At 37.3% G+C, this 16,840-nt stretch overlaps 1 protein-coding gene across 3 annotated transcripts in view; it reads left to right on the top strand.

Moving 5' to 3' along the window:
- RGS17 (regulator of G protein signaling 17) overlaps window positions 1–16,840 on the top strand; it is a 77,783-nt gene that overhangs the window by 28,940 nt on the left and 32,003 nt on the right. For all 3 annotated transcript variants that reach the window (XM_027454379.3, XM_027454378.3, XM_027454377.3), the window contains exon 2: window positions 14,251–14,394. In XM_027454379.3, coding sequence (XP_027310180.1) covers window positions 14,276–14,394 — 119 coding nt within the window. In that variant the 5' untranslated portion in view covers window positions 14,251–14,275. The remainder of the gene's footprint in view (window positions 1–14,250; window positions 14,395–16,840) is intronic.

Here is a 16,840-nt window from a genome sequence, read left to right as displayed (position 1 = left end):
CTCACGTTTTTCATTATTTTTGCTTATTCAAGTAGAGATGGTTAAACATGAGGCTACATTCGAAGTATGAAAAATACACTGAAAAGAGCCTCAGAAACAATGTGTTTTTGAGCAAGACATTACATATGCAAGTGAAATGGAGTTATTGACTGGTTTAATTTTTAAAGGTAATTTTGGGAAGGTCCTTGTAAAAACAAAGTAGGACCACAATTTGAGGCAAGGTGCTCAGCCTGATGAAAGACCCAGAATTAACTTAGCAATATGATTATTGATGGGTAAATGAAGTGCCCCTGCCTGAAATTTTGAATGTAAAGCAGGAATTTGATAGTGTGGACAGTGAGGAAAATTATAAAATGCATTTTAAAAACAGGCTTGAATTACAACAGCATTTAGAACTAATATACAGCAGACTGCAAACAACACAAGTGTGGTTGTCCAGCATGGAAAATAATGAAGGAGCTGAGCTGGAATATGCCATTAGAAAGACTGTGCAAACTTCAGGAAAAGCTGATGAACATAAATTGATGATCTGACCAAATGCACAGAAGAATGTTTACTAGTCAGCGCTGGAATAGAAAAATGACCAGATTATTAGTTGCAAATATATGGAATCTCCGCTGTTAGTTGCATGCTGGTGCACAAGTCAGTTGAAGAGAAGAGAAATGCAACAGATAGTAATATGCAAGCTGAACATTAAAGAAAAGCTAAACAAAACATGGAAAAAAGAATACCCATATCACTGAGAGGGAAAAAATAGTGTTCCTGTAAGGGCTAATATCTGTTATATCTTTTCTTCTTCTTTACCAGCTGTCCTCCATTCAGAATAGACACGTCCAGAGACCTCTGCCTCCACTGCTCTGAGGGTGCTGCCCATGCCTGCCACATCATGTGGCCTCATTTGTTTCCACATCTGTGAGCTCCTCTGGGCACCACTTCTCCTCTGGGCAATGCTTCTCCACAAGTTGTCTCCAAACATAGCTGAGTAACTTTGTTGGGATTTTCCATTCTTGTCTATAATGTGGAATAAAGCCACTTCAAGAGATGTTTATTAGAACAAGCAAGGACTGGCAGACTGGCATTAGGCATGCTGACATGTGTCAAGTGTGTTGGGAAGAAATGCTGAGTTTTGCTTTTCCAGTTGTGCATTTACTGAATATGCCAAAACTTTGCAAGAGGCATGAGTCAAATATAAAACATAACATGAAAGCATCATTTAGTCTGAGAGGTTTTGAAACAAAGCAGTGGTCTTTTTGATTGAGAAAGACTGTGTTCAGTGTCTCTCTGTGAAGCTTCTGTTCCTATTTATTACTGCATTAAATTGCACACCTCCTAACAAGTAGAGATCTGAGGATGCACAGCTGTGTTAAATGATCATCTTTTGCCCCAAAGAATAGTCTCATTTATTTATCTGGACTAAACTAAATATATGTGTATATATATTTTCTTAGTGAAAGAGTAACAATATCAGAGGAATCTAATTCACAACATGCAGCCTTAGAAAACATCCTCCTGAAGCAGCAACCTTGTCTAATACTTAAAACAGAGATAGTTTTTCAGTAAATTAAATTAATTCCAGAGCTCTTGCACATATCTTTTAAATAATTAAAATGGTACCTTGTCCTCTAATTGTTGTAAATATAATTTTCTAAAATTCATCCAGCAAACTACTTAAGCATATTTCACTGTCTAGAGGGAACAGTTCTTTTACTCATTTCTTTTAACAATATGTAATACTGGAAAAATAAGAGTGCTGATAAACTTCTGTCATGGAACCTATAATCTCTGTGGCAATAAACATGAGAGGATATCAAACACACTACACTGCCTGTGAGCAGGATTTTGGTAGGGAGAGAGGTGATATAGCAGGCATTCACATCAAGCTCTGTTCAGAGATCTGTGAAGACAGTGTTCCAAGAAGTCTCATCTGCTGATAGATCTTTGGGGATCTATTTATCTAAATTAAATTGTTTCACTTTATCCCATTGCATACTCAAGCACAAGAGCTACTTGAGTGCCTTGCTGCACAGTAATATAGCTGGTAATTGTAAATCTGTTCTAATGCCCAGCATAAGACTAGTGAGATTGTAAATATACAGATCTGACTAGACGTGACACTTTCATACCAAAATTTGCATGTTCCCAAAGATTTCAAAAGTTTCAAGTTTCCATAGAATGTTTTCTGTCCCTTGTGTCTGAGTGTTAGATTTTTTTAATACCAGTACAATGAGTATACTTGGATTATGATAAATCATGAAAGTTATACCATGGCAGAGTAGTTTTAAGTTCCAGCCTTTAAACTTTATAAAAATAAGGCATTAAAAATAGACATTTTATGTAACCCGTTTTTGTAATTCCCTTATAAGTGGTCTTCAAAAGGTTTTCCTGCCTTTGGATATATTTTGCTCTTTTCAGAGCAGCAATTGATTTGCAATTCTTTCTCTCTTTTTTTAACTTTGAAATAAACTCACTAACACTGCAGCCTTCCCTGAGCACACACTGCTTCAAGAACAACATCATACAAAGAAAGAGGAGTAAAAATAACTTATGGAGCATTACTTATTCTTGGAGCATGTTTCCTAAGTTCAAATATTCTTTTCCCAAGAAGAAAAATTATAATATTTTTTTTCTAGAAAAAAAAAAAGATTGTTTTTAGCATTGCATTTGTGCAAAAGCTAAAAGAGTTTTTATTGCAATGATTTATTAGGAATTTATTTGTTAAGAGTAGTGACATGTTTCTTAGGTTAAAAAAAAAAAAAAAAAAAAAAGGAAGAAAATCTTTATATCATTTTTGTTTGCTTGTTTCCATTCTGAAGGATTATGCAAGTCTTTCATAGTTTAATAGCTATCAGATCCTGCAGGAAGACATAATTTATTCATTTCTATTGGTGAATATGAAAGAACACATGGGCAGCTTATTACAAAACTTTGTTTACTGGAATGGTTGTGAATCTGTATTTTTAAAACTGACATTAAATGAATGGCCATGGGAAGATAAAGGAGGGAAGAAATAATACTTGCTTTTGTTTCCATTCTCTGTACATCCTCATATCCCTCCCAACAGACAGCATGTTAACTTACTTTAGGGACTTCCCATACTCACTTCAGAATGTCTCAAACTCCCTGCCTCAGTCTGGCATTTTGGGAATCTCTATGTGCTTAGAGAAACCTGTACGATTGTTAGCCCCTCTGTATGATTTAGACATTTATGTTGTTCCCCTTGCATCATACCTCCATGTTTAGGGAGAAAGATTGTGCTACAAGTGTACACCACCACTTATAAAGTACCAGCAGCAATTTGTGGCAGTAGGACAGCGTAGCTCCTGAAAAGCCTTCCAGGCAAGATAATAAGCCTGAAGCTACTGGGGATTCAGTCAGCTGAGGCAGCTACTCAAGTGATGAGGCACACAAAGGAGCTTGCCCCTTTATACATAGGAATCCTTCCAGCAAGGGAAGGGATAAAACAAGGGCAAGGGAGAGGAAAGAAAACCTGCTTATTCTCATGAAAAAAGGTAGTGAATAAGTTCTAGACATCTCTTGTAATGGCAAGGGGCTTCACCTGGAAGTCTGCTTTCTCTTTTTTTTTTCACAAATCTCCTTCTGTCTCCTGTGCTGTCTAGTGGCCTTGACAGATGAGCCGCAGTGAGTCTTGCTGCAGCAGCATCTGCCTGGTGTTGCTGTGCAGGCCATCAGTAGCACAGCAGAGCTATGAAGTGCCTCTTAGAACGGAACAACTTCAGGGCCTAGACTGGTGGTTTCCACTGCCCAGAGATGTGTCAGACGTGGGGTGTGCCTCAGCTTTTCCACAAGACGTAGACAGAAGTTTTACGTTTCTGACTAAAGTAAATGTTGTTGGTGAAATGTTTGTTTTGTATATATATATATATATATATATACACAATATATATATACACACATATACATATACATATACATATATATGTATATATACACATATACATATACATATATATGTATATGTGTGTATATATATATATACATATATATATATATCAAGGCACACAGAAGCTGAAAGCTCTGCATGTTTTTTATATCTCCTTGCAAATACCAAAAAACGTCTCCCATTAAAATGTTTAGGCTTTACAAGATGCATAACCAACCAACTGATACCCACTCCATTCCTTGCTCCAAAATGGTTCTAACCCAAGATTTAGTCAGGTAAAACCACATTCTCCCTTCTAGATTTGTTCATTTTCTTTCCATTTCCCTACTGCTGTCAGCTCCCCTTTTTACTTCAGACCATATTTTATTTTATTTTATTTTATTTTATTTTATTTTATTTTATTTTATTTTATTTTATTTTATTATTTTATTATTTATGGTGAACAAGCTGCTTGCTCATCAAAAGCAAAAAGACAGATAAAAACTCCTCCAAACGACTGCCCTGTGGCTGTGATAAGCAGATCCTGCATCCCCTTGCAACAGTGAGGGCCCAGCCAGCAACCAGGGACATGCAGCCTGGGGTGGAGAGGGTGAGTGCACCAGTTACAGGGATCTGGTGAAACTGTGAGGAAGCCTGGAGCCACAGTGTTCCCTGAAACTTTGGCACCTCCACAAATCATGCTGTTGATAAGGAAAAGGGACATATTCTTTTTATAAGTAGGGAATCCCCTCATGTGACCTATATGTAGGACATGAAACTTGGAAGTAGCAGATGGTAAAGTGAGAGTCACTACGAGGGATGTGTGACTAACAGGAAAGCAGCATCCAACACAGAGAAAGGAAGTACCAGGAGACAGTGAGACCAGTGGAAATGCATGCGTTCAGACTACAAGCATTCTCCAACCGTGGAAGCAATAGCTGCTTCTGCAGAAAGGGATGAGGAAATGAGGACAAAGCTTTGCTATATTATTTGTAGGGAGGAGAAAAGGGAGATGGAAAAAGTCTGAGACATCCTTGTCAGTAATAGTGCCTGATACTGAGTAACAGGGAGAAGGAAAAAAAAAAAAAAAAAAAAGGAAAAAAAAAAAAGGAAAAGAAAAAAAAAAAGGAGGGTTTTGGTTTTGTTTGTTTGTTTGTCTATTTGTTTTACCTAGCACCTAGGAACACAGAGAACAGACACATTACAAGACAAGAAGATAATTGGCAGGAGAACTTATAAGAACCATGGCAATTTTTGAAATTATGCAAGATTCCCTAATTTTAAAAACACAAAATTCGAGGAACATTTGATTACAATTTATTGCAAAGATTGGGGTAATGATGGTATATTTCATCCTAATGCTACAATCTAAAAAAGTCATGGCAGCAGAGCCATTCAGGTAAAAATCAATATATCTCTCTAAACTGAAAAATAATGACCTATATAGCCCTGATAAAAGCATAACAATTAAATAAGAAGAAGTGCTAAGTAAGTTGCAGCCAAGCCTGGAAGGATTCAAGAACACATCTGTGTGTCTTTAATTATACGAATTACTGTTAGTTCATATCCCCAAAATGAGTTAGCAGCCTAGAAGATACACAGTCAAAACTGTGATTAGAATTTTTTCCTTGCAAAGCACTCAGTGCTTTATCCTCTTACCTCATGCAATGATATTATTGCACCCATGGCATAGCACCAGTCCTAGCATCAGTTAGTACAAATCATCTTTACCTAGACAGTAAGAAAACCACAAAAAGATCTTGTCAGCAGTAAAGATAACCAAGAGATTGACAGATGATAAAGAATGGATGGAAAAGATCCTTCCTGTGTCATGCTGAATTATCCTGTGTACGTTATTGGATGTTAATTGTAGCCCTGCACAAACTGGTATGCCAAGACCTGCCTATGAGAGTCAAACGTAATGAAGAGCTTGACATGGCAGAGATTTAACTGTAGGAATGATGAGAAATAGAACTGCCACAAATCTGGAGCTGTTATGCAGGTGAGCAAATGGTTACCCACACCAAGGGCTAGACGCCAAAAGCCCAAGCTACCATGGACTACAGGTCACTTAAAGTAGTTACAGACATGGGGTGAGAGTGGAGGAGAAGGAAACAAAGGCAACTGTGGAGTGGTAATAGAAACATTACTAATAGAATAGCCTCACACATATCCTGCAGAAACTCTTGAAACGGGGTTAACAGGTAAGGATGAAGTCAGAAAAGGCAACATAAATTTGTTGTCTGGAGGTGGTAAGAAGGTAAATGAATGAAAAACAAGCAAGGTAGAACCAAGAACCATGCCAATAGCACTGTGCAGTAGAAAGAGCTGAGGCTTTAACTGCTGTGGATCCAAAAGCCAGCGTAGTGGGAAAGATCATGTCCTCTATACCAAGTAGAAGTCTCCTCTCCTTCAAGTTAGCAAATATTAGCACCAACTGGAGGACCAGACATATCAGGAGCTTGCAACAAGTTCAACAGAAGTAGCATAGATTGGAGGGAAGTGGGGATGCTAACTGCACCAGGAAGGAGCTGATGTGTATGCACACAGCCTGAGCACTACCTGTCAAGGGTAAATATGTCCTTAGTTCTGTGGTCATAAAGTTCACAGGTGCTATGATATATGGAGAGCATGAGGATAATCTGCCGCTGCCTTTTACTGGCGGCTACTTGCTGCATCTGGCTCCCATCAAGCCTATCCACAGGGTGTGCTTGTATTAACCTTCTCCCACTATGCCAAGCCATCCAGCGCAATGCTACATGCCTAAACTTGTTTCTCCCACATGCCACTGTCTGTTAATTTCCCTGTTTTTTTTTGTTTGTTTGTTTTGTTTTGTTTTTCTGTGTTAACCAAATACCTTCTCCCTGTCACACTATTCTCTCATTTATTTATTTATTTATTCATTCATTTGTTCTTTTGAGGGTGTCTGAGGGAAGGGAGGCTGAAGATCCTGTCACAAAGATCCTGTCAGAGTATACCTCAGAAGTCAGTCAGTGAACCTAAAGTCAGCACAATGAGCAAATCTCATTATTTCAAAAGACCTATGCTACAGAACCCTTTTGGAGGCTACTTCTATCTCAAGCTTCAACTTCCATTTCTGAAGATAATTTTAAATAATAATAATAATAAAGGTGATTAAGAAGTACAGAGCACAAGTGTTCATTCTACAGAGAAGAATGTAGATTTTTTTCACCTCAGAGACTAGGACCATGTCCAAAGTGATTTCATGAAATCTGTTTTCGCCCTAAAACCATTTCCTTAATGCCTTCTTTGTTTTTCAGCCTGTAGTAGCACATGCACCCTAAATGAAAGTTTTGTGCATTTATTTGATTAAATGCTGTAGTCATTTATGCAAAATTGCCGCCATTTCTGCCTACGGAAATCTATCTGAATGGTCTTATGTGCAGAAAATGTAGTCAACCAACACTAAAGCTTGTTGGATACTTGCCTTGTACATGCAAATATTTTTCCCCTACATTTGGTACCAATGCTTGTACTGGTCCTATGATTTTTCTTAAATTTCTGCTGAAGACTGTAGAGAATCTATGCAGTTCACATATCCCCAAAAATTACTTCTGTTTTTTTTTTTTTGTGTGTGTGTGTGTGTTTTTTTTGTTTGTTTGTTTGTTTTTGTTTTTTTTTTTTTTGTTTTCTTTCACACACAAAACTGGCTTTAAGCATAGAAAAACTTATTTGGAAATTACAACCCTAATGCTTGCAGTAAAGCTGTACGTTTTCTCAAGTGTCTTCTTAGTGTCCCCTTTATAGGGAATGTCATGGACTTCAACAAACACTTCTTTAATTATTTAGCAATATGTCAAGATCTGTATTTCCTCCCTGTGAGGAGAATATCTTTTCAGTTTTCAAAAGTGTAGTGGCTTGATGTGTCCAAATCAGTGGCAACCATGCTAGCCACAAACAATAGGTATATATATATAGCATAAAATGAGATTCTCAGATGTTTCTCAAACACACATAAATAAAAGCAATATGCTTAAAAAAGATAAAAGGTTTCCTGATGAGTGTTACATTTTGCTTTTTATAAAAATGTTCCTGAAGGCTGTAGAGTGCTCTTGATCATAATTTTAGAACAGTTCCTTAAAAACCACATGTAGGCATCTCAAACTTTTCAATAATGCATTGCTGTCAGGCTCGATGTTTTGTTTCTTAGCAGTAACCTCTGATTCAAAAGTACAAATGCATATCTACTTGATGAGATTGTAGAGATTTAAGCTGGGCTTCCTAAGGATACTAAGTTCACCATACAACAATAAAAAGAAATCTCAGACATCCTTTATGAGCACAGAAGCTGTCTGGCAAAGTCATAAAAAGAATATTACTCTGCACAAGGCAAAAATTTTATAATGTTCAGCCAAATTGCACAGTTTCAGGTTAAATGAACACTCACGGAGCAGTGTTGTATTCTAATAAAATGCACAATGTCTGAAAATTTTCTGCCAAGTGTCCACACAATTTCTTTTTCTTCTCCTTCCATCACTGGACAGAATGTCCAGTTTGTGATCTTCTGAACGACTTTAGAAAGAGTCAAACATTGCCAGAGCAGGAGAAAGATAACTGCACAGAAAAGATGTACAGGTCTTGAATCTTCTTGTTAAATTGCAGTAACTGATAGAAGAGCAAGATATTTTGCTGGAGGCACTTGGGTCTTCAATTCTCCTCCCCTTGGTTTGATCTTTCCTTCCAAAAAATTACCATTCTTAACAATACAAGCATTTCAAACTTTCCATAGTGCTGGAATTAATTGGCATTTTCCAAGTAAGCATTTTCAAAGCAATTAAAGTTCCATTTTACCAATAACTTCTAATTGTCTTTTAATAGACTACAAATACATTGGAATAAGTAAATGGAGCCCACGGTAATTCAATTGCACTTCTCCTTCTGGTAAGCTTTTCCTTCTCTATTACTTTATATTCATTTATTTGTGAAATATTGAGTGGTTATCATGACCCAGTGGCAAAGTAGACAATGTATTCATGTCAAGGTTTCTCTTGGGTAGAGTATGATTGCCATTGCTCTATGAAGATTTTATAGGTGGTGAGGGGCAATTCAAAGGATGTTCATGTCTCTTCTGTCTTGACTTCACTATTCATCAAATATTGCCAGAGGTGTATGGAAAACTTTATAGTTCACAGTCATTCAATAAAGTCTTCCAGTCCATCTTCATTTAGCTTGTGGCACACTGAAGACACTCTAGAATAAAGACAGCAGAAATAAAAGACTGTTGCTGTGTGGTGGTTGTCCTTGCATCTCAGGAACAACACAAGCATCTGTGAGCATCAGTAGAGTTGCATCTGGGACTAGTATAAACTGATATAAAGTTTAAATTCTTGCAAGCTATGCAGCTGAGCTTTTGGTGCTTTATCGTCAACGTTAAAAGAAGCAAAGCAATGCAGAAGAGTTGATGTGCTAGATCACCCAAAGAAAGTATTTTAATGGCTAGGTTACTAGCCTGCAGAATAAATCACCTTCAATATCCTGAAGTCATTGACTGCTTCTTTCTGATGAAACGTGATTTTTTTTCTCTTCCATTGAAGAAGTTTGACAAAAGACAGATTGCTCTAACTGATTCTGTTCCAATTCTGTCCTGAAAGCTAAGTCATTATGTGTCCTACCTGCAACAAAAGACATAATACCACTTGCCTGCTGTAGAAAATGATGGTGTGTGTTTATCTGCACCCTTATATGATATCTCTTTTTCCAAACAGACATTAGGGAATGGCTCGAGAAGATATGATCAAAAAATATCTGTCCCTAATGGAGTTTCAAGATGCTTCTATGACTTCCCAGCATCTGAACCGCTCCATGGTATGCCCTCTCAATCCTCAGAGTAGAAATGCTTATAGGAGAGTCATATGCAGGGGAAAGCTGCAACACTAGCAGAGAGGGCTGGATGTGTCAGTGCCAAAAGTAAAGTTCAGGTAATTTTCAGGTACTAATGTCAGGCTTTTGAGGTCAGAGAAGAAATATATATATATATATATTCTTATTTAATCAGAAAATAGACTTCACTACAGTCACTGAAATAATGTAGACTGTGTTCTGTGCTGTGTTGAACACCTTGGGACTTTCTGGGGGAACCATTCTGAAAGCTTAGCATAAGTTCTACAGAAGATGAAGGAATGGGGAGGTGGAAACATTCAGAAATTGCCTTCTTTTCATCTTCAAAAAGCACTGTGTAGACTTTGAAATTACTGCAGTTAGGATTCAATAGAACTGCCCGGGTATAAATGTAATAAACCAAATGTTCTGTCAGCTATTCCTTTTTGAGCTCTCTTCCCAAGATACTCTTTCTGTGCACAAGGGAATTTCTCGAATAATTACTCCTGAGTACCCAGTGGAGTAAGTAGTAATTACACCATATAAACAGAAATAGATCCTTGTGCCAATGGTTCCACAACTAACAGGAAGCCTTACTCCAAACTTAAAATTTCTAAGGGTTTTTTAGTTTTCATATTCCTCTTACACTGGAGCATTGAGGATGTTCACAGGGCTGTAGAAATGTTCTTGCTTTGCAGTTTATATGAACTACCTGTCTGTAACAAGTATAATAAACAGTTGCTATACCCTGGGGTTCCTTTCCTCAGCTGCAGGGTAGGGGAAGCAGATGCGCAGAATTAAATCCTCCATGATTATGGTATTGCTCAGAGGGCCATAATACCTACTTACCCCCAATAGAATGAGTCAGTCAAGCAAAATAGAATACTATTCTGATTTCTGATCAGCACAAAGGTAAATCATAACAATGGTAGTAAACTATGCCATGAAATGGAGGCAAAGAATCAGATGTAAAACTGGCAGAGGAAACTTCAAGCTGTGTTATGATGGTCTGAGAGATCATATAGAGTATCAAGGAAAAATAATACTTCTACTGGACAAAGGTCCACCTTCACAACCAGGTATTATTGTCAAGCTAGAGAAGAATGAAAATGTTGAAAAACCTAAAAAGTAAAAGTCTTGGGGATAGTAGATACATTTTGTATTACTATCCTATAAGGTGTTCTCAATATCTTTTCACAGTATTCTACTCCTTTGTAGTTATGCACTAACTTTCACACTTGGTTTCAGAAAAACAATTTATCTCATTAGACTTAATTGCTGAATTAGAGATTCTAAATTCCTTTTTCATACCTTGTACCAAGGCGCCAAATATAAATCCTCTGTCTCTGGTTCAGTCTGTCAATACAGCCAAGAATTAGGATGTTCCTGTTTCTGAATCCTAAGTAATCTAACAGAATCAATTACAGTTTTCCATAGATGACATCTGATATTCGCAAATGCAACCTGGAACATTAAAATAAAATCAGCATGAAACTAAAGTTTCCACCTATCCTCGTTCATCCTCAGTAAACATATTATTGTTTTGCACAGCGGGGTGGATTTCTTGTGTTTCTCATAGACTTCAGATTGGAGACTGCATGGTAAGGAACAGGATGGGTCATGTCCCTCCTCAAACTCCAGAGCAGAGCCAGAGCATAGTAAAGCACGTAGTATCATTCTAGTGACTGGCTAGTCTGTAGGCTATGAGTAGCCTTAGAGGAAACCATGCCTCCTGAAATAGTCTGCAGTGAAGGCACATTTCCTCACAGCTCTTATGTTGCTACCATATACTGCCAGAGTTGCAAATCTCTGACAAGGTTGGCCATTGCAGTCCATATCAAATGGTGAACACTGAAGAAGTTTCAATGGTAGATGTTGCTGGGCAGGGCTGGGGACACTGAACCACTCCTGTGAAATCATATGTCTGCCTCTGTCCCCAGATAATGGCCAGGGTTGTGAACTGGGAATTAAAGTTATGGATTTTACCTTTATGCAGCAGAACATCTCCCATCAGTTTCACCATAATTTCATGCCAGCATAAGCAAGGACTGTCAGCAGCAGTCCCCACTCTCACTTCCCCTTCTTTATGTTTGCACTGTACTGCTCTGTTTCCTTCCTTGCTCCACCCCAGGTGTTCACATCTTCCCAAGGTGAACAAAACTTGGACCTGAACCAAGTTAAATTTATTTTCCACCCCCTTTATATTAATTTTTAATCATGTCTACTGTTTTATCCAATTCACCAAGTGAATTTGCCTGCACAAATGCTGCTGCCTGCACAGAGAATGGGACAGCTCAAGCAAGGGAATGAGAGGCTGTGAGCTCAGCAAAAGCGAAGGCAGAGGGTCATCTATCTTAGTAGCAGCAGCAGCTTGTGCTGTGTTAGTTATTGTGAAAGTACAAAAAAGTCACAACAGTCATCACTATGTCTGCATGGCTAACCTTTATCCTGCCAACTTGTATTTATAGTGAAAGAGATTCTAGCCATTTTTTCAACAAAGGTAATAGTATATTTTATATATGTAGCTAAAATTGTGTAAGAAATGCATGATATCAAGTATAGAGGTTGATCACATGGGATGCTTTCATTCCAATATTACAGCCCTATAAATGCCTAAATATGGGTAATCTCACTGGTTTCTGAAACTAATACATTTTATGATTATGTAGAAATATTTTAAGAATCTCTATTTTGTTAGAAGCAAATGTTCCCTGTGAAAATATCTGGCTTTAATTTCTTTACCCATAGTCATTGCACCTGCTGAAGTAAGTACTATTCACAGCATGGCACAGCTATCTATGAAATAATTTAACTACATCATGCATAGTCAGCAGAAGTTCAGCACTGTAATTTGGAGAAAGTGGCTCCATGCTGTCACTGTCTAAGCTACACATTATGCTGCAACTTTCCTTTCCTTCCTACCTACTGTAGAAATATGGGCATTCTTTCAATTTTATCAAAGTATCCCATGTTAACAACATATTTACAATAGATTATATATATATATATATAAATGTAATTTTAATCTTCAAGAATTCAGCAACTATAAACCATAAGAAGTAATATCAATAGCATAAACAGGTAGTTAAATTCTGAAAGTATTCCTGAAAGTCCCCAAAGTGGTGGGAATTTAATTCCACTTAAATCAAAATCATTTTATGTGAAACAAATATAAAATGGCTGTTCATTGTTCAGTTTAACCAAAACACTGAAATTACTCAGTTTTTCAACATACACCAACAAGTTAGCTGCACAAGACACTAAAATGAGCACCAACCCTGAGTTTTGCAGCATGGGTTCAAGCTCTGAGACTTAATGTTCTTGCTACAAGGTGTTGTGTGTAACTTATCTATAAGTACACTTTTACAGAAGAAATTCAGGAGTTTTAGAAATTGTGTAAAATGCAAATTCTTAAAGCTGCTCTTTGAATGCATGTAGAGGGAGTACAGACACCTCTCCATTACCTGTGCATCGTGTACACAGGTGGCAAATTAACCAGAGCCTGACTTTCCACAGCACTCCTGGCTACAACAGGAGGCCTGAGGACAATGAGCAGAGAACATGCTGCTCATACCAGGCTCTCTTCAATCCACTTCTGTTTAACATTGGACTGCTCTCCACACTAAAATGTTTGCACTTTTTCAGACAGAAGTACCAAATTTATTCTAATTTGCATTTACTCTTACTCTGGGAAAACAATAGTTGTACAAGGAAGACGTGACTCTGGCATCTAAACCTTCCTAAATAACATAATCTGGCAGTAAAGTTACAGCTTCTTTTGAAAAGTAATGTATGGAATATTACTTCTAGCTGCATAGTGCAAGTCACTGGAAAGAAAAATATCTTGGCCTAATAAAATCTAGGAAGGACTGGCAATGAGCAAAAGAAAATCTGTCACCAGAAAATAGTCCCAAAGCTGGAAAAGTATTTTGTAAATAATTATTATTCCTTTTATTTACAGAAAATAACTCTCAAGTAGCAAACATCTCAGTTACGACACATAGTAATCTTGGCTCATGATTTACAGACAGCTATTGCTGCCCATGATTTTTACAACACTTATATTGATTTCTCTGGTCCAACATTGACCAGCGAAGTCAGTACTGGCTTAAAAAATAAAGATCACTTTCCAGCTCATGTTTGAAGTATATAACCATTTTGCCATATTTTTAGTAAAATGGAAAAAGCTGTGATAGTCATATGGTAATGAACAACTCAGTCTCTACCAAGTGCTATCCAAGCTGTGTAGCTTGGTTTTCAGCATGGTAATAACAGTCCTGTTAGTCCACTCAAAGTGATAATAGATGTAATTTGAAAGCACAGTAGCATAAACTTGCCACCAAAATGTGGTCTTCTGGAAACTGCTTTTATCACAGGAGAACTATGACTTGGCCACCAAAGTTGATGGTCATGTGCTTTCATTGCCACAAGCTGTGAGAATCAGTAGAATTAGAGGTTATTGTAGAAATGTGAATGTACTTTATGACGGTCTGTAGTAATACTGTACATCTCTTATGTCTGTGTTCTTATAGCCACTTGGGCACTGAAGTAGCTGAAATGAGAAAGAGGCAGCAGTCACAAAATGAAGGAACATCAGCTGTGTCTCAAGCACCTGGAAACCAAAGGCCCAACAACACATGTTGCTTTTGTTGGTGCTGTTGCTGCAGCTGTTCATGGTATGTCCTGTAGTATATTTGGTTCCATATCCACCACAGGTAAACAATGAGAATGGAAAGAGCCAAGTACTGGGAACATGCAAACTTCTGGGAGAGGATTTCTGCCAAGAGGCACAATTTAAACATTTCACATGCACAAAAATAAAATAAAATTGAATAATTCCCTGAATTGGTTGGACATCTTGTGAGGGGGAGGATGAAAGAATAGTACATTTAAGATATATTTACCCTATCAAAATCATAACTAAATGAGAAAATTCCACCCCTGAAACTTGTATGTGAGAGACTTCATGATGAACGTTTTATATATTGTGTTCAAAGTGCTGGGACTTTTTCTGCTTGTACTTTTGATATTGTAGTTCTTTTCATTCAGGAAGAAAAACGGGGGAGGGGAGGGAGTTGTATTACTTCTTAGTTGTTAAAATATATATATTCTGTAAATCTGAAATCATAAGCCTTGAATTCTACCTCACCTTTTAACTGGTGTGTCAAAATTTTGATGGAAAGAAAAAAAAAGAAGGCTCAGTAATTGTGGTTGCCTGTTTGTTCCTGAACAATGTGTTGGTTTGCAAAGTCAAAGAATTAAAGACAGTTTCAGAAATAGCTTAAAATTTTCAGTGTCTTGAAAAACATTAAGTCTTTACTTCTTATTTTCATGAACACAGTCAATGCTGAAAGAAAAAGAAATTGACCTGCAGTGTTCAGAGCCTGTGCATCCTGTTACATACAGAGTTCAGTCTCTTTGGAGTGACCATTCTTCTGTGTATCTGTGTTATTTTCACTTGAATCAGCCCTCTAGCCCTGATCTAAAATCAGAGGCTATTTGCCCCAGTACATTTAAAAATACATGTAAGTGGATATTTGGTGCAAAGATGAACGAGTGCTCATGCTTTTACAAAGATACTTTGCAATGTGTTCATTCCATACAGCAAAAGGGCAGAAGTGCCTTTAATGGAAAGAAACAGGAGGATGTTTTGCTGCTGTTTTCTTCTGCTTGTGACAAAGGCACAATATAGGATTTGCTACACTATTACAGACCAAAGGTCCATTTAGTTCAGCATCCTACCTCAGGATGCTGTAGTGGATGCTAGAAGGAAAGGATAAAAGAAGTGAACATCCACATTCTTATGTTTACCCCAACAAAACTCACAACTTCTGGCAATCTGCAGTTTAGGGACTTCCTGGCCCATCTATGGTTTTTGTAGCCCTTGATGGAATTTTCTTTTATTACCTTGCCATATGATTTTCTGAAGTGACTTCTGTAACTCACCTAAACTTTTGGCATCTAGTTTCCCATAGAAATAAATTCTACAGCAGACCTCTGTTCTGCGTAAATTATTAACCCCTCTTATTTGTTTTAACCTGCTACAGAATAATTTCATTTGATGCCTCCTTGCTCCTTTGATTATAAGGAACAGTGAATAATTGTACTCAGGTTGATCATTTGTTAGAAAGGCTCTGTCATATCCCCCTTGACGTGTGTTTTCTTACATAGTCTCCTCTCTAATCTCTGTGATACAGAAATTGACCCAGACCTTGGTTTATCCTCTTCTATCTATCCAACTACTTGTGTCTCTCTATATATCTTTCCTTTTTTACTATCCCGTCTGAGATGTGTGACCAGAACTGTTGCAGTAGTCAAGACATAGGTGTACATGTATTTAGTATTTAGTTTTTGTTGTTGATATTCTGTCTTTTTTTTTTTTTTTTGGGGGGGGGGGGGGGGAGGGGAAGGGAATGTGGAATGGTAGGGTTTGGGTATTTTATTTTAATTTTTTTTTGATAATGTAGATTAGACTGAACATGCAGAAATTCTGTCAGTTTAAGCTAATATTCTGAATTAAGGCAAAACACGCAATCAAAGGAGGTAGTGATATCCCTTGTATTTTCTAAAATCAAAGAGATAAAATAGATGATAAGTCTTTTTCCAGCTTTATCTTCTGTGATTCTACAGTGGAAACCCCAAAAGAGAAGAGATGAGACAAATTTTGAAAAAGACAGTATGAAAAGCTTCCGAATCTGTGTTAAAATGAAGTAATTGGTTCTGGTGCCAGATTTGTTTGGTGAATTTGAGCTTTCCAGGTGGAGTACAAATTACTGTTCTTGCATCAGTTACTTACCCTAAAAAGAAAAAAAAAAAAAAAAGAAAAGAAAAAAAAAAAAAACAGATAAACTTTGCTCGTCACTCATTATATAGATGATTCCAGGTAGGTAATTCTCTAGGGTCATGAAACAGGAAGGCTTAATCAATCATTGTAACAGGTTCTCTGGACCTAATGCAATTCCCTAGTTCTACAAGGATTTTTGAGTAATGTGAATTTCTCAAGAGATACCAGTTTGGAAACGTAGCTGGGTTTATTAATGGTGATAATAATGCTTTAGCTGTCAATATTAAGATAAGAAGGTTTTTCTTCTGTTTTTCCACCAGCTTATGTAACTGAGGGAC

The sequence above is a fragment of the Anas platyrhynchos genome, chromosome 3, assembly GCF_047663525.1.
Source record: "Anas platyrhynchos isolate ZD024472 breed Pekin duck chromosome 3, IASCAAS_PekinDuck_T2T, whole genome shotgun sequence".
NCBI lineage: Eukaryota > Metazoa > Chordata > Aves > Anseriformes > Anatidae > Anas > Anas platyrhynchos.
Note: the sequence above shows the minus strand (reverse complement) of the source record. Positions and strands in the feature narration are given on the sequence as shown.